Consider the following 24,085-nt stretch of genomic DNA (forward strand, 5'->3'; position numbering starts at 1 on the left):
CTAAACATTATATTGCATACTGGGGATTATAATGGGAAAATCAAAACTAAAAATGTCTGAAAGAACTACTTACAGAACATTGAAATAAACTGCTATTTTTAATACTAGAAGTTTAGTGTTTTTTATGTGAATTTTTAATTGAGATGGAGGTTTTTTGATTTTCTCTTAGAGGAGAACTAAGCCATATGGGTGGAAGCAAAGCACATTCCTAGCAAAGCAGAAACAGGGAACAAAGACAGATTAAACAAACAATAGTCATCTAAGTTCAGAAGAAAAAACACACAGAAAGAGCCCAGTAGTGTCAATGTAATTAGAAGAATGTGGGCTTTGGGGTGTATGAAGCCTGAGCTGTCATCAGTGCTATGAAACTGAGCTGTCATCAGTTGTCATATTGGGAAGATCAGTTAATTTCTATAAAGCTTCCCCATGACTAGAAAGAGAATAAATACACTATAATACAAAAATTATTCTTTTTTTAAAAAGGATATGTCATTTCCAATACAGCATAGACACTTAATGAAGCAGATGATCAGAAGTATAGTTTCCAAACATGAACATGAAGGAATGAATAACTGAAGGGAGACACAGCTAGGATTGCATCCAGATGAAAGGTAAAATTGATGAACCAGGTCACCGGTAAGCTGTCCAAAACTATGCAGTGTTTCCGAGCTAGAGCTGACAGGACTGCCATATATGTGACAGTGGGGAGTAGAAAGAAAGAGCAAATAATGACAGAAGAGTTTCTAGCTGGGGTACCTCTGTGTCTAATTCAGACAGGGAATGCGGCAGGTGCAGTAGGTTTGTAAAAGGTAATGAGCGAAGAGGAGGAATGTAGTGTTTTCTACTATTTCTTCATTAGCTTTTTCAGAGCAAGCAAGCTTTGAAGATTTGAATGTGACAACTCAGCTTCTGATCCAAAAATTCTTTGATTCCTTAGGACCACTATATTTTTGAATAGTGTATTAGCTTATTTCAAAAGCTGTCATTTTGAGCCTTTTAGGTTTTACTTCTAAAATTTATCTAATAAATTAGAATGATTAGTATAATGTACTCCAAAGTAAAATATCACCAGCTATTGAAAAATTTCTGACATGGTTGTCAATTGTAGATCTGTGGCTTGCAGTCTTATGCACCTTAAACTTAATTTCTTTGTATGTAATTGAAAGTAAATGTACTTTTAAGATCTACTAATAACCAGTCCTTTTTTGTGTTTCTTGTTTTAATGTGCAGGACAGGAGAGAATTGGGAAAGATTCCAACTATGAGCAGGAGGGTAAAGTTCAGTTCGTGATTGATGCAGTCTATGCCATGGCTCACGCTCTCCATCATATGAACAAAGATCTCTGTGCCGATTACCGGGGTGTTTGCCCAGAGATGGAGCAAGCTGGAGGCAAGAAGTTACTGAAATATATCCGCAGTGTTAACTTCAATGGTGAGTCTCCCCTATTCGTGTTTCTTTATATCCTAAGTGACTGACATTTTGTGTTTCTTTAAATTCTATAGGTATAGTGTTATTTACTCCTGTGAGTAACTTGGTTTATCATGTAATTTCAAATGATTGGTTAACACATGAATGAGTAAAGGAGTGAAAGTGAATGAACGAATGAATGAATGAATGAAGACATTTAGGACCACAGATTGCACTCCTGTTTTTTTTTTTTTTTTTAATATGTTTTTGTGCAAAGCCAAATTATTTCTTGGCAAAAGGAGGTGAGTGAAGAAACAGAGAAATTGAAAGGAAAGGAAAACAATATAGGTGCAGGGCAATTTGAAGTAATGGTTGTAATTGACCATGACAACTGTATTATTACTTGTCAAAGTTTAAAATACCGCTATAATTAATAGATTTCCTAAAAAAGGGAAATATAAATGGATAGGAAAAATATCCAAATAATGTAGAATGCATGAGGGGAACCACTGTTTTCTGATAATACCCTCTACATATGGTCTTTTCTTTTAATGCTTCACTATCAAAAACTGAGTAAATATTTTTTTAAAAAACTTGAATATACAACAAAAATTAAGGAGAATTGGTAACAAATAATTCTAACTCTATTACAAGTGAATGACAAAGTCATATTGAAAAATATGAAAAAATGAAAGAAGTTTTAGATAATATTTCATATAAGGCTAGAGACAAAAAGAACTATATGCAGATATCACATTGTAGTTAGTAAAATGTAGGATTTTAAAAATAATCCTACAACTATCATACAGATACTGTAATAGATACTGTGCGACAATAATCAAACATATTGTGGATAATGAAAATCAGATTTCTCATTGTCAAAGAAAAATTACTGACAAAATTACTGTCAAATGAGTCCTGTTATATTGGACCAGACTTACATACAGCAGCATGAATTCACATGCATGCCAATGTGTGGATATAGATGTGAACATGCACATGGATGTGTGTCTGAGTGTATACCTGTACCACATAGGTCTGTCTACTGGGTGCACCTGGGAGTAATGGTACCCTGAAGAAAAAAGTACATATAGCACTCATAACTCATTTAAAAATAGCACTCTTCAATAAAAAGCACTCTTCAATAAAAAGATTCAGAGCTGCCAGAGAGAGAATTGAGTCCAGGCCCAGAGCAGAGAAAGCAAAAGATGAGCTTGAGTTTTACCATGTTGGAAGTGAGAGACCAGGTTGGTTGTATAGTGTTAGCATAGCTCCCTGCAGGATGTAACACAGTGCTCCACAGCTAATGGGGCCATGATAAAGGGCACAGGAACCAACTTGGAAGAAATTCCATTGCACAATTCTGGGACCACAAAGGATTTTAACTCCTAAAGTAACATAAATATTCATGAGTCCATATTGATATAAATAATTGAATTGAATAAACAAACGCATGAGAGTAGATAGTGTGATAGAATGCCAAAAAGATTGAAATACAAAATTAGCATTTTGTAAAGTCCTCAGGAATCATTCAGGCAGTGATCATTGATGGATACTAAAATAATTGAGTTAAAGTATAATGAGAACCAGATATTTTCATAGTTTCAAAGAATCTTCAATATATATATATATATATTATCAGTGGGTGAATCAAATGTTATATGGGAATGACTGATCCTAAACCTGACTATGGGCAATAACGAAGCAATAGAAGAATTTTAATAAAAATTTGCATTTTAGTTTTGATAGCACAGTATTGACTTCCTGGTTTAGATAGTTGTTTCTCCAGTTGTAAGAACAATCCATTTAGACCCAGAGTGCTGTACTGATCTTGCAGGAGTTAGTATCAGGATGAAGTTATCGAACTGGGTGATCTCAGTTTTCTGATGACCATATTTAAAATCAATGCCTAACTTTAAAAACTCCCAACTGCTCAAGGAGACTTAGTGAGAGTACGTTTCAAAATTTAAGAGTATTAAAAGGCTGAAAATGTAGCTCAGTCCTTTCTGTGTTCAATCACCTCAAAAAATTGATAATTCTAAATATTTGAAACAGTGAACATGGGTTATCTTTCCATTTGTTCATACCTTAAATTTCTTTCTTCAATATTTTTCTGTATAAGGGCTGGGGATTTAGCTCAGCGGTGTAAGCGCCTGCCTTGCAAGTGCAGTCATCAGTTCGATCCCCCGGTACTGAAAAAAAAATATATATATATAGTTTTCTGGTTTTCTGTATATAAGTCTTTCATTACATTCTTCCTAGGTATTTTTTTATGCCAGTGGGAATGTTTTTACATTTATTTTTTGGGATAACTTGCATTAGTGTGTTACTGTTTTTTGTATATTGACTTTGTATCCTAAATCTGTCCCAAATTTATTAGTTCTAAGCATTTAAGGACATCATTGGGCATTTCTGTGTATAAAATCTAATAATTTCCAAAAAAAATATGGAGACAGAAATGAGAATTCATAAAGCCAGAATATAACTCAACTACAAGTTTTCTGTTTGTAGTTTTTGTTTGTTTGTTTGTTTTTCAGGTCTTACAGAATCTCTTGATTACAAACTGTACCTATACCAAACAAAAATCAATTTCATTATTTGTAACATACCAAATTACATATGCTGAGGTTAGTTTCTGGATTTTGTGTTCCAGCCCACAAATATTTGTGATCATTTTTACACTAGTAACAACAGAAAAATTGTGAGAATTTATTTGATAATTTTCACCTGAACCTTCTTCTGTTCCATGATGATAGACTCCTTTTGTGCAGACCGTCATGACTGCTAGTGTCAGGCCTTCTGCACTAGATCTGAGGCTTATGTATATAAGAAAAGGTCCTAAGGACTTGGTATATGTTATTTTATTCGGTCTCCAAAGCATCATAATACTTTAGATACTATTATTTTCTTCTTTTTCTTAGAAAACCTACAGAGAAATTAAAAAACCTAGGAGCAAAGAGCATTTAAGTCCACAGTCTGCTTTGGAGACTATTATGCCTGTATTGCCTGAGAGGAAGGACTTCCTGCTTCACTCCTGCTAGCCTGCTAGGCTAAGCCTCTGGGGGAGTTCAGGGCAAGTCAGTTTTTCCTCTCGTCATTCTCTTGCTCTGTGATTCACATAATCGTTCTCTGAGGTCATCTTTTCTCCACATGGGCAGCCAGGAGACATTTGGCTCCACATCACTGCAGCATTCAATGATGACACAGCTCAAAGTTTTGTGAAATAGAAAAGCCATGCTGTGTTTAACCAGTGGCTCCCCTTTCACTTCAAATGAACAACTGTTAGAGGAAGAAACCTTGAAATGTCTTACTCATTTAGTTTCCTGAGTTTAAGATACAGAAATTGAATTGTAGAGAGGAGAAAATGTTTGTCTATGGCGTCACAGCTAGCAAATGACAGAGACAAATTTAAAACTTAAGTCTCTATCCAGTCCATTTTAACTTTTGTTTGCATTTTGTAGGCAAATTTTGATATTTCATCATCTCAGTAAGCTTGATGCTACTGCTCTAGTACTTTAGTAAGGAATTGTACTCACCTTTAGGAGTTTTGCTCAAGAGCTGCAGAATACAATTTAATGACTCTGAGCTTCACATTTACCAAAGCATCAATTTAGGAAATGACAATAGAGTGTCCTAGAAATTTTCCCAAACCTTTACCAAATACTGAATCTCCTCTAATGAATGCAGGAAAAGAAGAGGCTACTTTAATCTCCTCCATTCTTCACTACCTTTCTCTGCATCCCAAATCCATGTACATTCGAAATGTCAAATTGTTTTCATTCTCTACGTTAGCCCAGGCACCCAAAACTTCCAAATATAGTTTTGGTGTATTGGACGTAACAGCTTAAAAGAATTGCTATGTAACGTATTTAATCTTAAATGTGTCCACACTTAGATTTCCAGAAGGGAAAGGAAGGGTCTACTTTGTAGAAATGTTACATTTCACAGGCACTTCTTTCAAAATGTGAGCATCCCAAGTAAGAGCTATATTTCATTCTTCTGAATCTCGGTAAACCTGTGACTAATTTGGATGTGACCTTAGGTGATTTCTAAACCATAAAAGATAGTGGTAGGACTTTGTATGGTTCACTTGTAATATTTGTAGAGCAAATGAAGCAGGTGCACCACCCACTGGCACCTGTATGTGTTGTGGCCAAATTCCCAGCTAGAGTTCCAGCACTCAGCTCTCACACAAATAAGCTTTAAGCTGCACTCATTGGTGTGAATGCACCAGCGAGAGACAGTCTCCACCCACCCCTAACTAACTTGCAAGATTTGTGTTATTGTTTTGAGCACTAAGATTTAGGGTGGTTTGTTAAGCAAAACCAGTCATGAGGATGCACATCAATACAGCCTTTCTGGACTCTGCAATGGTGTGGTGAGCAGGAACAGAAAATGTCTTAGGTGTTTAACCTAAACTGTTTTGTCATCTGAGCAGTCTGAATCTGTCTTTTCTCTGTTCGAGGAAGAAAGGAACTTCATCCAGAGAGGCCACATTTCAGAGCTGTGTATTCTCCGTCATCCATGTTTTCCTCTCTGCTTTTCTTCTTGTCAAGAATGGCAGTTCCTTTTGACATTGTGTACGTGCTTTCTAGCCTTAAGACTTTTTTGGAATCTTTAGGGGATTATCTCCTCTTTGATACTTTCTTTCTGTTTTCTGGAATTCTTCTTTAAATATAGAATTCACGGAATGCAATCCATCTTTTATCTTTGAAGAAGTTTGAGAGTGTTTTTTAAAAATATGTACAGAAAAAACTGGAAATAATGAGCCAATTGCGTAATAGAACCATCCAGAAAATCAAAACTACACTACATGTTATTTCAAGTCATCATTTAATGTAATTCAATTCTGTTACCTATTATTTTTCCTGGAACCAGGGATTGAACTCACGACTTTGTGCTTGCCAGGCAGGTGCTTACACCGCTGAGCTAAATCCCTGGTGTTTGCCTAATTTTTAACATGAACTTTAATGAAAATGGAAAGGGCAAGAAAAGAATCATTTCTTTTAACAAAGATTGTAGTAAGTGATAAAGATGAGATGATATAACCATGTCCGATGAATATTTAGCTGGTATGTTTGAGATCTTTTGGAGATTCAGACCTAAAATACTGTCTCTTTTCTCAAACACTATGAAAAGCTTGAGCCCTATTATTTAATGAATAGAAGCTGTAGAATTTATATCAATGCACAACAGAAATATTATTAACCAGTGAGCAAAGTAAGATTATCTGAATTTTAATATCTTCCTGAAAAATAACAGCATTTTTATTTCTTGCTAATATGAAAAATTCAGATTTCTTATTTTGTACTTGGAAGACCTATTAAAAACTGACAGTTAATAGAATTTTTTTTTTCCTTTTCATGTTATTTCATTGCTTTCTCCTTGTGTTGGGAAGGTTTGTGTGTGTGTGTTTTTTTTTTTTTTTTTTGGTATTTTTTTTTTATTTAAGGAGAAAAAGAAAAAAAACAGAAAAGGGGTACAAGTTATACAGAATTTCAGAAAAAATAAACAATAGGAAATCACTACTTAATAGATTACATATTGTTATCTTAGAAATAGTTGTTCAAGTTACAAAATTAAAGCATATAAAGTGGACTTTCAAACAGTGAGACTGGAAAGTTTTGTTCAATGATCCAACAAAACTCAGTAATATGGTTATCTATCTTATACACTTAAATGTATATGTAGTTATATTCTTTAGAGCACTTCCTTTTCCTTTCTTTTGTACAATGACTATTACACATTTTGGGTTTTACTCCCACAGTTCTTATTACTTTTTTTTTGAAGAGAGTAAAACCAAATGTGACATAACAGAACAGAGTCAGTCAAATCAAAGGATAAACATAATAGATAATGTAAAAACAAAATACGAGGTAATCAACAATGGTTACCATACTGCCTCTTGCTATCTTAAAAAGAATTGCCTATATCATCATTTATGATAAAATTGAATAAAACAATAAAGAATAACACCAAAATATTGGAGACATTACAGGACTTTAAAAGAAGATAATAGTCAACTGGAATGCGCATCATAATGAATCTTACTGTCTTTACAGTTTTGCCTATACTTTTGAACTTGTTACTATCAAGCAAAGCAGAATAGGGGAAAATCAGTCAAAGCAAGATGGTGAGGGCTATACAGGGTTTCAAATCAAGTTAGTAGGAAATCAAAGTGGGTTACTATAATGTATCCTGCTATTTTTTTTTATTTTTCCCTTAATTAAAAAGATAAAAATAAAAAAGTAAATAATTTTAAAAAGGAGACTGAGATAAAAGAGTGCATAACAACAAAACAGCACAAGTCAAAGCATAACCATTTAAGAAAAATAGTGTTTCACCACAAGATATCCTGACATAAAAGTAGTTACCATAGTGTCTCTTTCCTTGAAATCTTTGAGTATAACTTCGTGTACTGTAGCACCAAACATATCAAGACAATGAAAAACCATTCAAGAGAATGACAGTATTACAGGGTATTTAGAACCGCCTATCAGAAAATGAACAATGGTTTCTGTATAATCTCCTTGTCTATAAAAGTTTTTGTTTATGTTATCTCATATAATAAAACCCAATAAGATACAACCTGTTAAGACTGATGGAGACAGAAAACAGATGAGACTTAAAAGCAAGATGATACTAAATCAGCACTAGCTATTATGATGTCTTGTTTTCTCCAAAATAACTGTTCCTATCATCCAATCTTCTCTGCCGCATTTTTGTTGAGCTCTTTTTCTGTTGTTTTTGTCAGTTTGTCTTCTTCATTTTGCTTTCTGCTCCATTCATTGTGCCCTCTCTGCCACTGTTTCTGAAGTCTTGGTATTTTCCTTTTTTAGAATATCCTGCAGTATTCTCTGTAGAGTTGAATTGGTGGTTACAAATTCCCCTAGTTCCTCTTTAACCTGGAAGCATCTTGTTTTTCGATCAATTTCTAGGGACAGTTGTGCAGGATATATCAATCTTGGCTAGAGGGTGTTATCTTTCAAAGCTTGAATTATTTCCCCCATGTACTTCATGATTTGATGGTTTGTGCCAAGAAGTCTGCTGCAATTCTGATGGGTGTTCCCTTGTAAGTGATCTGTTTCTTGTCTCTGATGGCTTTTAGTATTCTGTTCTTATACTGGATTTCTGGAATTTTGATTATTACATGCCTGGGTGTAGCTCTGTTTGGGTTGTAGGTGGCTGGGGTCCTGTATGCCTCATACATCTGAATATCTTTACCTTTTGCTAAATTAGGGAAATTCTCTTGAATTATTTCTGTGAATAGCTTTTGTAGTCCATTTGTTTATGTCCCTACTTCTTCTTTTATGTTCTTACTTCTTAAGTTATAGATCCTCTTATTATCTTCTAGTCTTTGTATTATTGCTGTTTGGGTTTTTTTTTTTGTTATTTTTAAGAAGTTTTTCATTTCATGCTCCCATATTACATATCTGCCTTCCAATTCAGATAATCTACCCTTAGTTTTCTTTCAAGTGTTATGCCAGCTTTTGATAGAGTTTTTAGTTTCCTGGTAATCTCTTTGAACCTGCTTCACGTACTGTTTGTTTTCTCTATTTTCTCCATCAAACAATTCTTCCCTTTTTTTCTGTTCTTCCATTCCACTATCTGTTTTTTCTTGGACAGTGCTTAGCATTTCTCTAACTATTCTACTTGTATCTTGCTTTATTTCGTTAAATACTTCATTTTTAAACTCGTCTATGAGCCTCTGGAGATATCACTTTATGTCTGTTGGTGCTGTGTTTGATACTGAATGTTTTCTGTCTTCCTTTGCGTTTCCTTTTCCTGGATCAGTGTTCTCAGGATTGGGGACTCAGGACCTTTTCTTGTGCTTCCTCTTCCCATACTTTTTGTTCCTTCCATACAAGCGAATGTAGGAGGCCCAGTTTTTTTCTCTTTTTCTGTTATTGTTTGTTTGAATTGCACCAGCTAGGTGTTCCTGCCTACTGCAGGGTACTAGGGAGACACAGACCTCGGCAGCCTCTGCTGGGCCCGCCCCTCCAAGTCAACCTACCAAAGGCTTCACCACTAGGGTGCACCTCCAGGCACTGGGACCTGGTTTGGGCGAGCCTACTGGGTCTTAGTCAGCAGCTTCACACAGGCCAGGCACTCCCCACCAATCCTGCTTGAAAGGGGAATATGCCACTAATGTCACTGCAGCGCCCTGTTCCGGCAAGTCTGCCCAGTCCCAATATGTCCTTTGCTGGAGCCTCCTACTCTATGAAAGGGTCCCCATTCCCCTCACTCACCACAAGTCTGTGTAGGACTCCCTGCTAGTCCCGCTCTCAACTCCATTTGCAGATTTCTGCTCTCAGAGCTTTTGCGCGTCTCTCTCCCTGCCCTGAAGATTTGGACGCAGCAGCAGGTAATTCAAATCGCAGCTTCCAGTGGTGTGGGTTCTAGCTTCTGCGCTGAGATTTTATCTGTTCCTGTTATAGCACCAGGATTGGATTTCCAGTTGGTTTCTCTTAGCTTAGTTCATTCCTGGGTCGGCAGGCTGTATCTCCTCTTCGTTAGGACTCCTCATACCACACCATTCCTGGATTTTAAGTGGGGTATCTTAGAGAGCCTCTGCTATCTATCTGCCATGTTCTTCAATCTGCCAGAAGTCCAGTTTGTGTTTATTCTTAGACACTGAGGGCTTGAGAGATTTCTATCATGATAAAGTGGGTGTATCACTGGGGATAGTGTCTAGGAAAAACAGAGATACATATTGAAATAGCACCTTTGGCTTCTCATATATTTGGCCATTGACTCAAATTATTCATAGGAGATTAGTGACCACTACCAAAATGGGCTCCATCCTGCTGTTTGTTTAAAAAAATCGTTTGTATAGGAAGATAAATTTTAATTAGCTACCAAGTAGAAGAGGTAACACATGAATCTGTATGGCTCTAACATATCAGCAGATAAAACAACAATGAAAATAAAAACAAGAAGAATTATTACAAAGCCAGGGTCAGTAGTATGTGACTCTAAAACCAGTAATTAGGGAGGCTGAGGCATAAAGACCTTGAGTTCAATGCCAGCTTGTTGAATTTGAGTATCTTTCTCCAAATCAGAAAACATAATAATCATTACCATGTACTAAGCATTTGTTATGTAAAAGACCCAGAATGAAATACAGATAAAGCACTGTTTGGATTTATAACCCACCACTCAGACTTAAAACCCACATCTGGACTTTGAAATACAGGAACATGAGCAGCAGTGAAGCCTTACTGTCACCTCTTCTACAGAACAGCAATGTGGTTTTTGCTCATTGTACTATACAGTACTATAGTTTTATATTCTGTTATATATTACAGTACTGCATGTGACAGTTATGCAAATAAAAGCAAAGCTACCAAGTTGAAGCTTCCTCAGTATTGTGAGGTATGTATTATATGCAATTCCTCATTTAGTTACCAGTTCATTTAACAGCTTAGTTGCAGAAATGGAACTCAGTTGTCAAACAACTGTGTCTGTCTGTACAATGTATATATATATATATATATTCTTAGAGTTAACCCTCCCCCAACCCTATGTGAAATGTATTATAAGTGATGATCCATGGGATGAAATTGAATACTCTGTGCTTAAGGACAACGGCACACATAAACCTGGATTTTACATACATTTTAAAAGACTCCAAAGACAGAAATGGAAAAAGAAAAAATACGTATTTATGCACAAGATAGTTAAGATAGTTATACAGTTAGTTTCTCAGCTGTTGAAAAAAGGTTTGTGCTAATATTATTTGGACAAGTTATCACGCCTGTATCCTGTACTCTGAATAACTACCATAAAGACAGCAATGCACAATGCCTTAATTATTGTAACTAAACCAACCTTTTTATTGCTACTTTTATTTTTTTTTTTCTTTTTAAAAAAAGTTTTAAAACTCCAAAGTAAATTACTTACCATTATTCTGGTTTAATCAGCTGAGTGACTGGGACCAGCATCTCTTCCTAAGCACCTAAGTCTGCTTTCTCACCTGTACAGTTAGCAAGTGTTATATTCTGTACCCTGCTGCTCTATATTGATTTCCTCCTACTAAAAAGAAGTTACAGGGAATCAACTGGGTTATATAGCACCAATGTATCCACTCAAGTCCTGTAGTCTGGAGTCCAGGACAGGTTCCAAGGGCCATAGATGAAAGCAGGGCTGATTCCTTCTGGAGATGTTGGACAAAATACACTTTCTTGTCTTTTCTAGTTTTTGGAGGTTATCTCAGTTCATGACCCATGCCTTGAACCATACCAGTGCTACATGTCCTATGGGTCTGGGTTTTCGGAGTCCTCAGACTCATCCTTAACTCTCTGTCTGATTAGAAAGAGAAAGAGGACTTAGAGAAGATTAGTGCAAAGTGAAAGTACTTTATTACAAGTGTTGGGGGAGGAAACCATTCTGCAGGAATGGAAGTGTCCAGAGCTGGGTCACAGCTGAATATGGGGCAACTGCTGTTTTATGGGGTAGGGTTCACATCTCTACCATAGTGAAGGTCAACACTTGATTTATTGGACATTGGGCTTGTTGCTAGGGGTTTGGTCTAGTGGACCACCAGGAGAATTTGGATTTACGTGGCAGCTTGCCCCAGGAGGATGGTGGTGTCTGCACAGAGACAGGTATCAAAACCACAACTTCAGCTTCAAGTCACAAAACTGCTGTGCTCATAGCCACACAGAGGCTCCTTTTTCTGTCTTCACCAAAGAGCCCAGGCCTTTATTGCAATCCTACCAGAGATGCCTTCTGCTCAATACCAGCTTCTAGCTTTTATGATCCCATCTCTTTCTTCCACCTTGAGTCCTCCTTCCTCTCTCTTGCTCATATTACACTGGGCCCACTCAGACTACAGAGGATGATCTCCCATGTCATGATTTTTTATTACACCTGCAAAAACCCCTTTGCTATAAAATGTAGCATTCACAGTCTCAAGGGTTAGAATTTGGAGATAATTAGATAGTCATTCAACTTGCCCTGAGCTCCAAATCTTTTGTTGCATTTTAATATTCAGTGGTGTCCTAAAATTCTGCCACCAGTAACTATAGAATGCTGTGTAGCTCCCTACCTAGTCCTCCAGTTCATCTCTAATACTGAATGCTTTACTTCCTGTACGGTCACTTTCAGCTCCAAGGTGCAGCTTCGTATGCCTATATAACTGAGCCCATTGGCCCTTCTTCTGAACCTTTAATTCCTTAGTTTAATTTCTTTCTTATACTGAGTGATCACTGATGTCAGACCATCATCAATATCATGCACTCTTTAAATTCTTTTTGCAAAACCTGTTTTAAGCTACTTACTCCTGTTTAGTTAATATACTGCTATAACTTTCATTCAGTGAGTGGTGTCCATCTTGTTGTCCTATCTGGTCTTGTTGGCCTTGACTTACATACTTTAAGGCAGTCTCCATCCAGGTCCTATATCTGTGTTCTAGAGAGTTAAGGAGTCTTGTGCTCTAAACCACTGGGCCATTTCTTTGTCCTTCTGCTACATGCGTGGTAAGGCCAGCAATACACTGCACAGTTTCCATGCTTAGCTTTGTACTCTCTAAATCCAGCCATGTCACAGGAAACCTGCCTGGTCACACCCTGCATACCAGCACCATCTCTGGCCTCCAGGACTCCTCGCTGTCTCTCTTGCTTCCTGTCTTCTGCCTGAGCACTTACGTTCTCAGGGTTCCCCTTCACTCCCTTCCCCTTAGTCCTGTTGTGAGTATGCTCCGCAACTTGTGTGCAACAAAATACACCTTTTCACATTTCCAATCTGAATCTCTCTCTCTAGAACCTAACTCAATACCTCACTTAACCAACCATGACACATTTATATTTTCTTCTATCCACCAAACACTCATGGTGGTCCAAATTCTGCAGAGGCTATAAACAAGGCTAACCTTCTGAGAGCTCTGCCACCTTATTGCCTAAGTTTATAATGAGCAATTATCAAAATTCTTCATACTCATTTCCTAACATTTTACTGCATTTCTCTCTGTCACAAAAAAATAGCAGAATGTAATTCTGTTATCCACAGTTCTATTCTAACTTGTGTATAACCTATAAATTTACTTGTACATGACAAGAAATAGAGTGTTGTTTTCTAGTAAGAATATTAACCAAATATTAATTTGTAAATATGTACTAGGAGCCCAGTGGTATTTTTTCCTGTTTCTATGGAACCATATAAGAAATAGCACTCAGTTACTAATGTTTTATGATTGTAATCATTACTAAAAATAATCAGAATTTAAGACTGCATTCTATGTATGTTTTCTCAGATATTTAATGTTAAAGATCTCTCACTCATCCAGCCTTATACACACACACTGTGTGCATATGTATATATATATATATATATATATATGCATATATATAATATGTACTTATGTACACACACATATATACCCAATATATGTATGTACATGCAATATATATATATATATATATATGTATGTATGTATATATAGTATATGTGTGTATGTATACATATATATGTTTATGTTATGTACATAGCTTGTAACAGCAACAATCTAAATTATTTCTTATTGGCAATAATTTAGTGTTGTATAAAAACTAAAATAATAATGACCATCAGATAAAGTAGTCATTAGCAGTAGCAGGTAGGACTTAATGGCAAAAAAATAGTATGTATAGCTTTTTCTACAGTAGGAAAAGTAGTTTTAACACATGTTGAGACATAGAACTATTCAAAAGAGGCAGGCATGTGGTCTTTGGACCTTATATAAGTAGTACTCAGGCTCTGGTTATAACCGACCTCTGTAAAGTGTAGGACCCTTTAGATTAACTTTTTAAGCAATTCAAATATTACTGATCTTGTTCTCTGCAGTTTTCCAGACTCACTGAAAGTACGAGACGTGGAAGGAATCGTGTTTTACTATAAAATCTATCTTCCTCGTGTCTTCTCCAGGTAGCGCTGGCACTCCAGTGATGTTTAACAAAAATGGCGATGCCCCTGGGCGCTACGACATCTTCCAGTACCAGACCACAAACACGAGCAACCCAGGCTATCGTCTAATTGGGCAGTGGACAGATGAGCTTCAGCTCAATGTGAGTTCCATTTGTTCTTCTTCCCTTGTTCAATGAAAAGTGTGAATTTTAATTTCCTCAGTAAGACAAATGTGTTTGCACATATATAAGTGAATGCACAATGTTATGGAACTTTTACAAGATTTTTATAACACGTTTTCAAGTTTTTCTCTGAGTCAGAATTTTGATTCTCTTTTCCTTTCTCCCTTCGTTCTTTTTTATTGATGGTGCTGTGACTTTTTTCTTATAATGCTTTTAGTGAGTAATTTGGTTTATAGTGAGATTTAATAATGTCAGCATTACCTTTTTCCACTTGTTTGTCCTATTTGAGCCTTGAGGGGAATAGAGACTCATACATCAAGATGGGCCCTTTCCTGTGCTCCATCTATACTGATTCACATGATAATCACATCAGAAACTTCCCTACAGCTAGAATAACACCATTTGGCCCAGTCAGGACACAAAATTAACCATCACAGTCACTATACTAGAAAAGCCTTTCTCTGTCTCCTCCAAAGCCAGCGATTTGTCATTAGCCTTTATCAGTCTATATGTTAGAAGGTGCTGTAGGCATTCAAGACAAGTCTTGTTGGCCATGGAAGACAGACTCAGTGTCCGGAAGGTGGAGATGTTTCCTGATTTAAAACAGGAAGTCATAAACCTACCACAAGCCAGTTACCATCATTTGCATATCACCCTAGCATGGGTTTTGCTTACACCTGTAAACTTCTCTCTCTCACGCGTCCTTCAGCCAAATGAACAATCATTAAGGTTGAATCTAAGAGGCGGGAATCTGGATTTAAAGAGTGGGTGAAACAAGGGCCAGTGCCATCCACGGCTGGGAAAAGCCATGAAAAGCCAAAGCTTGAGATCAGCTACAGCTACTGTGAAACTAAGGCTCACTAAACTTGTAAATGAAAAGCAAATATAGAATCAAAACAAACAAGACGCCAAAAAGCAAATTTAAGGTGAAGTGCTCAAAAGCAAAATCATAGGAGTATAGTCTAGCCAGCATACCCAAAGTATTTATTTTTTGGTGTTGTTTGTGTGATACAAAAATGGGAGTTCCAAGACTAAATATACAAAGTCAACGTCTCTGTAGTACTAGGAGTGCACAAAAATTATTACAAACCAAGTAGGTTACATAGGCTACTTAATTCATCTTTTTTAGTGTAAAATGCAACCCCAAAATTAAATCTCTGACATGTATAATTTGTCCATATACAAGAGTATTTCCCACTGGCATTTATCAACCTCAGATATGATCTGGCATCCTTAATCACTTTAATTTTTTCCAACCCTTTAATTTGTGATTCAAAGTACATGTAAGTTTAACTGCATATTACATATATTCTGGGTTATATATATGCAACATAATCGTTTTTACAACATTCCTTATAGACATTTGTTCCATTTATACAATACAGAAAGACATCAATGAGAATTGATACACCTACAAGAAAAAAGGGAACAATTATTAGGAAGTAAGTCATTATAAATCTACAGTCCTTAATTTTACCATAAAGACTTTAGCTGAATTCACTGAAAGCCATACAGGTATTTGACAAATTAATTAGAAGATACACAAACCCAAAGAATCTCAGTTTATTCCACAGGCTAGCCAAAACATCCCTTTCTTTGCCAGTTTAAAACTTGTCAATCATGTTTAAATGCTAATAAATCTTAATCCTATCAGATAGTTGTTAAAGCTAATAAAAAACCTAAAGCTTATTAAATGGTCTCAGTATAGTCACTTCTCTATGGTGACCCAAAAACTAACAATTACTAAAAATGACTATTTCATTGTATTACTTAAAACTGACAATATCCCTGAAAAGTATCCTTTTAATCATTCAGATACAGTAATTTTAAGAATCAGTATCAGCGTTGATTTTATTTTCCTTCATTTGGCTTCTAGTTTATCTCTCATGAGAATCGTATTTCATTGACCATTCAACAAATTTTGTTTACTGTTGTTGTTAAAATACCTATGATATAAAAGCACTGTAGATGGTGATACCCAATGGAGAATGAAACAAATAAAATTTGTTTTCATGCCATTGATTATCTAGCATGGAATCAACAGGTACACAAGTAAACAGACACATATGTAATTTTTCCGAAGTGTAACAAAAGAGACAGTAGAAGAGAGAATACTGGCAGTGGAGATCAAAGGATCCACTGAAGGAGAAGCTACCACTGTAAAAGGCAGGAGTGACTAAGGAATCCAAGAGCTGGAAAGGCTACAGAGCAATCAGCGAGAAAGAGAGGTGGTAGTCAGAGCCAACATAAGAGCTGTATTAATGCAGTGCCTTGTACACTGTGGTAAACCTTGCTGCTTTTATTTTGAAGTGAATTTAAAATCTACTAAAAGAGATAATGAATAAAGAAGTGACTGCATCATTTAGGAATAAAACTTACTTTGCTGGGAAGATAATGAATCAGAAGGGGAAAGAGGGACTGGGAAGGGAACCAAGAGTCTACCTCAGTTGCTGGGCTAAAATGGTGAATTTCAAGGTGTGGTAGTGCACACTTGTATCTCAGCACTCTGGGTGGTGGAGGCAAGAGGATCTCAATTTTTAACCAGCCTGGGAAAATTAGCAACTAAGTGAGACCACATGTCAAAACAAAAACTGAAAATAGGGCTAGAGATACAGTTCATTCTAAAGTCATATGTTTGTATGCATGATTTTGAATGATACATATAAATTTATATATAATTCTGAAGCTCCAGCATATATCAATCACCTGGAATCTGGCAAAAACATCAATCTTACGGTCATCCGGGACTGTGAGACTTGTTACACATACAGACACCAAAAATGAAGTAGATACAAGCCTGTAACACAGACAAGAGTTTGCAATTATAGTTATTTTTAAAATGTGAATTGTTAACCATAAATATCCTTTAAATTCATTAGGAAGAGATAAGAGAGCATAGCAGAGGACCCCAGACCCTGAAAACCTCACAAAAGATGACCAGTTCCTTTGGAATTGCTCCAAATAGCATGCAATTTGAAATTCTACATCTGGTTTTCCTAAAGAGTTGGGCCAACCATATACAGTAGATTTTTGAGTTTGTAGAAGATAGACTAGAGGTGTATATCTCTAGTCATTAAGTAGGGACATTTTCATTTTACTTTGCATGCTGAGAACAGTATGTTAGATGAGCAGACAGGTCCAATCGAGACCTCAGACATATGTTATAGTTTATGTCTGGTGTTGCATGTAAATTAGAGAAATGAAAGACTGAGCCATTATTAACAGGGCCATTTTTCAGAAAGATGAGAGAGTGAGGTATTTCAATTTTGTTGTTGTTGTATTTTGTTTGCCACAGACTCTCGTGAAGTTGCCTAAAGTGTATTTCAACTGCTGATACTCAAGCCTGAGCCTCCCCGGGTTGTAGGCCTGGGCCCCACAACCAGCTACATAACTGGCCTTGATAGGAAATCAGCTGTAGACATTGTTATTTTGATTCTGGGTCATGTGAAGTGGAAAAATAAGTATATTACTAGAAGGGCAACTCACCCCTCACCTGGAGATTCAGATTCCATGACCCGGGGACCTTAAGCACTGATGAGTATCTGTCCAACACTATTCCACCCATGTTGTTCTTACTTACTTTAATTATTGTGATTCTGTTGAAATACCTGTGAGAGTGAAATTTGGGCAGACATTGCCTTTGCAGTTTACTTTCTTCTCATTAATAGAACAAAACAAAGCATTTCAAGTAAGGAACATACTTCTCATTTACAGAGACTCAGGGGTACTCTTCCAATCCCCAGTTACATCTCCTCTTGCAAATGAAATTTTCCAAAGAGCTTTCTCTGAGCTCAATAATTGCAAATGTGCCCTGAGCCAAGAAAGTTTTAGGTTCTCAGAATCCCAGTGTTGAACACCAAACACAATGCTCAGGAATTGAGGTGCCCAGCGGTGCAGTCATTTTGAAACATCTTCTGCACCCTTTCTGCCAGCAGAGTAGCTCGGATCCCTGAGTCCTCCTTGACTACAGCATATTCTGTATAACATAAATAAGAAATATGAAGATTAGAACTAGTAAAAGCTATTTACTCTCCTAATTGCTTCTCTTAAAGAAATAACTCTGGGGACTGGGGATTTAGCTCAGCGGCATAAGTACCTGCTTGCAAGAAGGCGGTCGTGAGTTTGATCCCCAGTACCGATGAAAAAGACAAAAAAAAAGAAAAAGAAAAAGAAAAAACTCTGATTTAATTTCTACTTTAAGTTTCTACTTTCAAGAGATTTCACAGAGTACTCTTCCTGTAGGAAGACAAAAGGAGCCAAAAAGATATGGATATTCATTGATCATCAGCAGTATCAGACAGGATCAAAGTCTATGAGGACACTGAAATGAACGACAGGTCCTTACCAAGTCTGCAGGCTACAATAAAGGACCTATAAGAGATATGTTGCATTATAGGACCGCAGATAAGCATTGGTCTAGGAAAAACTACTAAGATATATTCGAAATGGATAAGTAGTTTCCTAGAATAAGACAAGAAAAAACTCCTTAGAATGAATAATGCAATGCTATTTTAAATTTTCAACATGGAGATATGTCAGAGAAAAAGGAAGCAAATTGGTTATGGATGGTTCAAAAATTTCTACATGTACATTGTAAATTTTAATATTATGTACAATAGAGATGAAGGTGATTTTTGGGACATCATATTAAATTATCTGAATTGCAAAATTCATATATGCCCCAAATTCTAATAATCCAAACAAACAAAATTATTTAAAGTACCAAAATGTAAATTGAACTTCTTTTTTAAAAGAAGGTATTCTTAATGGTGAGCTTCCTACAGTTGGATGGCATGTTTCTTAACTAGAAAAGTGAATGTTAACCTTTTCTGGAACACTCAGATTCTCCATTACCTCAGCTTTCTGTCATTCTTTGGAACCAAACATCGCTGATGCTCTCAGGTTTGCAGGACTTATTAAGTTTTCCTTTGATCTTTTCTGCTCTACTGAATTTACACTTCACTTCTAGAGGCTATAAACCCACAGAATCCATGTTTTAATCACCGTGTTGTGTATACCTTCTAACATAGTATGTATTTGTTGGATTTTGAAATATTGACAGATAGAAGTGTGTGTAATGAACATGCTTCCATAATGCTTTTCAATGATAGGCATTACTTGCAGTCATCAACCGCTCTTCCTTGCCCCGGGAACAGAGTACCCGAGTTTCCTTTGTTAGTTTCATGTGTTCAGGCTGGTTCCCAAGATAGCAAGCAGTTATGTCTAAATCAATGATGGTGGCCATAGTGATGAGATTGCCACTCAGACTAAACCTGTCTGAAGATAGCTACAGCCCTGAGTTTTACAAGGAGCCATTTTGAGGCCACAGATGCAGAAGAGTGTCTGGCACATAGTAAATGTTCAACAATTATTAGACACAAGTGCAATGATAATAATAATTGACATCTTTAGTTTAGCACATGATCTGTAAATGCTTGAAATGTCAATCTCTAATGCTAGTAGAGTTGTTTTTCTTTTTACCCTAGTGCTTAGCATAATGCTTAGCTTATAGAAATAGCTTGTTCAGTATCAAACAGATGGATAAATGAGCAGAAACACAGACAATTGAATTATATATGTTAATTAAGAACTGCCATTTTTTATTTAGCATTGCCAGTGTCTGCTGGATGAATAGATTGATCCCAGTCAGCAATTATGTGTGCCTCAATAGAACTACATAAAAACTTGGTTTACCAAGTTTTTATAATATAGCTTTTATAATATAGTTTTTATAATATACTTTTATAATACAGCTTTGTTAAAATTTCAAAAATAGATTATTTTGACCTTTGAATGATAAGGCAGAAGAAAATGAGGAAAAGGGATAAAATAAGTGGTTTTAGTTTTTTCCCATTTATTTTTATTTTTAGAATCCTTTCAGTAGCTATTTGAAAATTTGAAGTAGAATCACTGCTCTTAAAGATCAAGTAGAGGAGTCCTTGGCTCCTTTTTCTGTGCTAAAGTGAACTAATAATGGAATCATTGAAGTTAGTTATGTCGTCCACCTCCTTCTCTGCCCTTTTAAAGCTGCCTTAGAGAAAAGAGTCAAAGCAGGAAGCATACAGATGGATCTCTCCTCTAGTCATGGCTCTACCTGGTTTCCAGATCTTTGAACTTGAACAGGGAAGAGCTTTGAAATGATGGCATTTTGCCTAGTGACAAGAGTTATTTCTATTTGTCAGCATCTCTACCACTGTGAACTTCTTTTTAATGTGTGTTTTTTATGCTTTTTTATTTTAAGGAGATTAAAAGAAAACAAAACAGTGAAAATAATACAGGATTTCAAAACAAGTTGATAGAGAATTAACAATGATTACTACATTGCATACTGTTTCTTCAAAATATTTGCTCAGATTATAAGACACAGGCATTCAAAATAGATCAAACAATATAAGCACTCACATTTTCTTTCCATGAACTAATAACTAATAGGAATAGTAGTACAATATCGTAGATATCTTGTGCATGTTTGTATGTGTATATACTCCCCACCCCCTTCCTTCTTATATTTTTCTCCATCCAGTTTTTTCTCTTTGAGCACTTTCTTTCCCTTTCACAATATTTATTGTAGAACTTTAAACTTTTGCAAAGGATATTTACAAACCTAAAACAGTGTATATTATATTCTTTTTCCATTTGTCAGGTGGCCTGAGATAAAAGATCTCAAACTATAAATTGCAAGTGTGTTTACATACCTACTTGTCAATGTCTTAGAAATCAGGAAATTTCATAAGAATAAGTATATATTTCAATTTTCTCTGAATGACCAAGCCTGGTAATATCATGACCTTATTTGTATATTATGAGGTCTGAATGAGTCCAAGTAGCCACTTGCTCCCTGCTTACCGCAGACTCTGCCATTCCCCATTGCCTGATACACAGCTAGCATTTAAATATAGTCCTCCTGACACCCACATGCATTCTTTATGTCCGCCCAAACTAGACTTAAAGTAGACTCTAACTTGTTTCACCTAATCTGGTCTGAGCATATACCTGACTGTTTTATTTTAATCTCAGGAAGTATGTCTCTAAAAACAACCAAGTAATATATCAATAGAATTAATGACCCAAAACACTCATAAGTATGCAATTATAGTTTCCGTAAAGGCCTGCTGCCTACAGGCAAGGACTGCTTTGAATAAAACACTTTTTATTTATACACAAGGGTTTGGATATATTCTGTACCATATTAGAAATGAAAGAAACAAATTTCCCTTTGTTGTGTCAGCACCACTTCTAGTAATCAATGGTGTATAGCTTCGTTCTTTTTATGAATGTCTGGAAGATTAATAGTATTTATAATTACCAATATGGTTCCACAAACGTGTACATTAGAGAAACCTAACCCCTCATAAATTCTTATTTGTTTTGCAGGCATTCAAGTAAATCACTTTGTATTTATTAATATATTCCATGTTCTGTGAGTGAATTTCATTACTATTTGTACTTTAAACTCAGACAAAATATATATGAAAAATAAATAAGATGGATTAGTTTAGAGAACACACTATTCTAATAGAGAATCTAAGCATTTATTGCCAACCCACAGCTATGAAAGTAAAAATAGCTTTAGAACCACTGTTTAACTTTTTTGCTTTGAGAAACCAAAACTTCTAGCATGATCTGATTATGACTGAAATATGTGCATTACATTTTAAATATTTCAAATAATGGGGAGATGGTTGTATTAAAAGGTCACCACTAGAGCCCTGCCTTTGCCACTAGTTACATTTAGTGTCTCTTTAGATTTCCATTACTGTAACAAAATGATTGAAATAGTTGACTTCAAAATAGAAATGTTTGTCTGGCTCATAGTTTGGGAAGTTTCAGTCTGTGATCAGCTAACTCAATGTCTTTTGGGCTTGTGAAGTAGACTATTAAAGCAAAGGAGTACAGTAGTACCAGCTTTTCATCTCATGATGGCCAGGAAACAAAGGCAAAGAAAAAGAGAGCCTGGGACCCAGAATCACTTTCCTGTGGGTTTCCCCAGGGACCTGCCTCGCACTAAGCCTCACTGTTTAACCGCTCCCCTGCCTGGCAATGTGCCACAGGACTGTGTCTTAACATGTGAGCATCTGGAAGCATTTAAGGTCCAAACTGTAATAATCCCTGAACACATGTCCTGTGTACTTAATATAAAGTTAAATAAAATAAACTTAAATCTAATATAGGTGTGATGGTTAAACTTGATAGAATCAATTTTATATCTGTGCAGGGGATTCGTGGAGGGCACTTCCAGGTATGTCTGTGTAGGTCATAGTGTGAGCTCGGGTACTTTATCTAGTCCCTGACCCCTTTCTCTCGGACTCTTCTGCTTCCCTGGTGCCATGAACTGGGTATATTCTCTCCGCCATAATTTTTCTGCCTTTAGAGCCAGCCAACCACAGACCAAATCCCTTGAAACCAGGAGACAAATGAAACCTCTCCTTTAAGGATCTTGTGCGTCTGCAATGGGAAAGATGACTAATTCAATAGAAGATTTGCAACACTTTTTTATATTAGTTTCCTTCAGATGCTATAAAAAAACTGGCTACTACAAAATTAGTAACATAATTAATAACACAGTTAAGCAACACATATTTATTATCTCACAGTCATGTAGGTCAGAAGTTCAACATAGGTCTCACTGGGCTAAAATCAAGGTTTCACCAGAGCTTTTTGTTTCTGGAGGCTGTCAGGAGAATCTCTGTCTTGCTCATTCAGTTTGTAGGAAGGATTCAGTTCCTTGTGGTCATAAGAATGAGGTCCCCATTTCACTTCCCACAGCTATGGGCAGAGCTGTATATCTAGACTCTGCCTTGACTCTCTGTCCTGTGATCCTAGTCCTGTCTCTCCAAACCTCACGACGGTGGGCCAAGTTACCTAGCAGACACTGAGACACTGAGACCACAGTGTCTGCTAAGTTCTTTTTCTGACCCTGTGCTTTGAAAGGCCCATATGATTTCATTCAACTCTTCTGATTAATACAGGATTATCTCTATTTTAAGGTCTATAATCTCATTCCTTCCGTGAAGTCCTTTTAACCAGTGTTTTTCAGTCCCTCCTTCCCCAGCCAACATCTTTCATTCTGTTTTAACCTAGAAAACTCCTGAATAACCTGCTTTCGTTGCATGATATCTCTTCAAATGAGAAAGCAGATGGAGACAGAAAATATATAGACAGTTCCTCAAAATGCTAAACATCAAGTACCTATCAACTAGCAACTCCATATATACTAAGTATTTAGTAAAGTGAGCTTTAGCGTTCTGCATTTGTGAAATACAATGAAGCAATAGAACACAGCAGTTAATAACTTGGGATGTGGAATGCTAAAAACAGCTCCCTGAAAAAGCTGCCTAAGTAGCCTTTTGAGAAAACACATTTACATTTGTTGCTTACTACAGAAGATAGAATATTGCCTTGACAGAGTCTTATTAGTGTCTTAGGTGAGGCAAGCTAAGGGTAGTTATTTTTAAGTTTGGGCCTTTAGATTAAGGCCTTTCTTTTAATGAAGAAAGATTAGTAATAACTGGACAAAGTATGTGGTATTTCAGTTTTGTATTATTGGGCATAAAAAGGAGAGTTTCAAAGCAAGTCTTTTGAGTAAACAATAATTTTATTAGAGAATTTTACCC

General features: G+C 36.2%; 1 protein-coding gene across 10 annotated transcripts in view; it reads left to right on the top strand.

The window, feature by feature from the left end:
• The window catches only part of Grm7 (glutamate metabotropic receptor 7), an 808,103-nt gene that overhangs the window by 531,334 nt on the left and 252,684 nt on the right, over positions 1-24,085 (top strand). For all 10 annotated transcript variants that reach the window (XR_010051296.1, XR_010051297.1, XR_010051298.1 and 7 more), the window contains 2 exons: positions 1,231-1,431; positions 14,311-14,450. Coding sequence is in view for 7 of the 10 variants with exons in the window: in XM_063260312.1 (XP_063116382.1) it covers positions 1,231-1,431; positions 14,311-14,450 (341 nt within the window). In the remaining 3 variants the exon portion in view is untranslated. The remainder of the gene's footprint in view (positions 1-1,230; positions 1,432-14,310; positions 14,451-24,085) is intronic.

Source organism: Cavia porcellus, unplaced genomic scaffold (assembly GCF_034190915.1).
Source record: "Cavia porcellus strain 051 isolate PalLab524CR breed Dunkin Hartley unplaced genomic scaffold, mCavPor4.1 scaffold_13, whole genome shotgun sequence".
Lineage (NCBI taxonomy): Eukaryota > Metazoa > Chordata > Mammalia > Rodentia > Caviidae > Cavia > Cavia porcellus.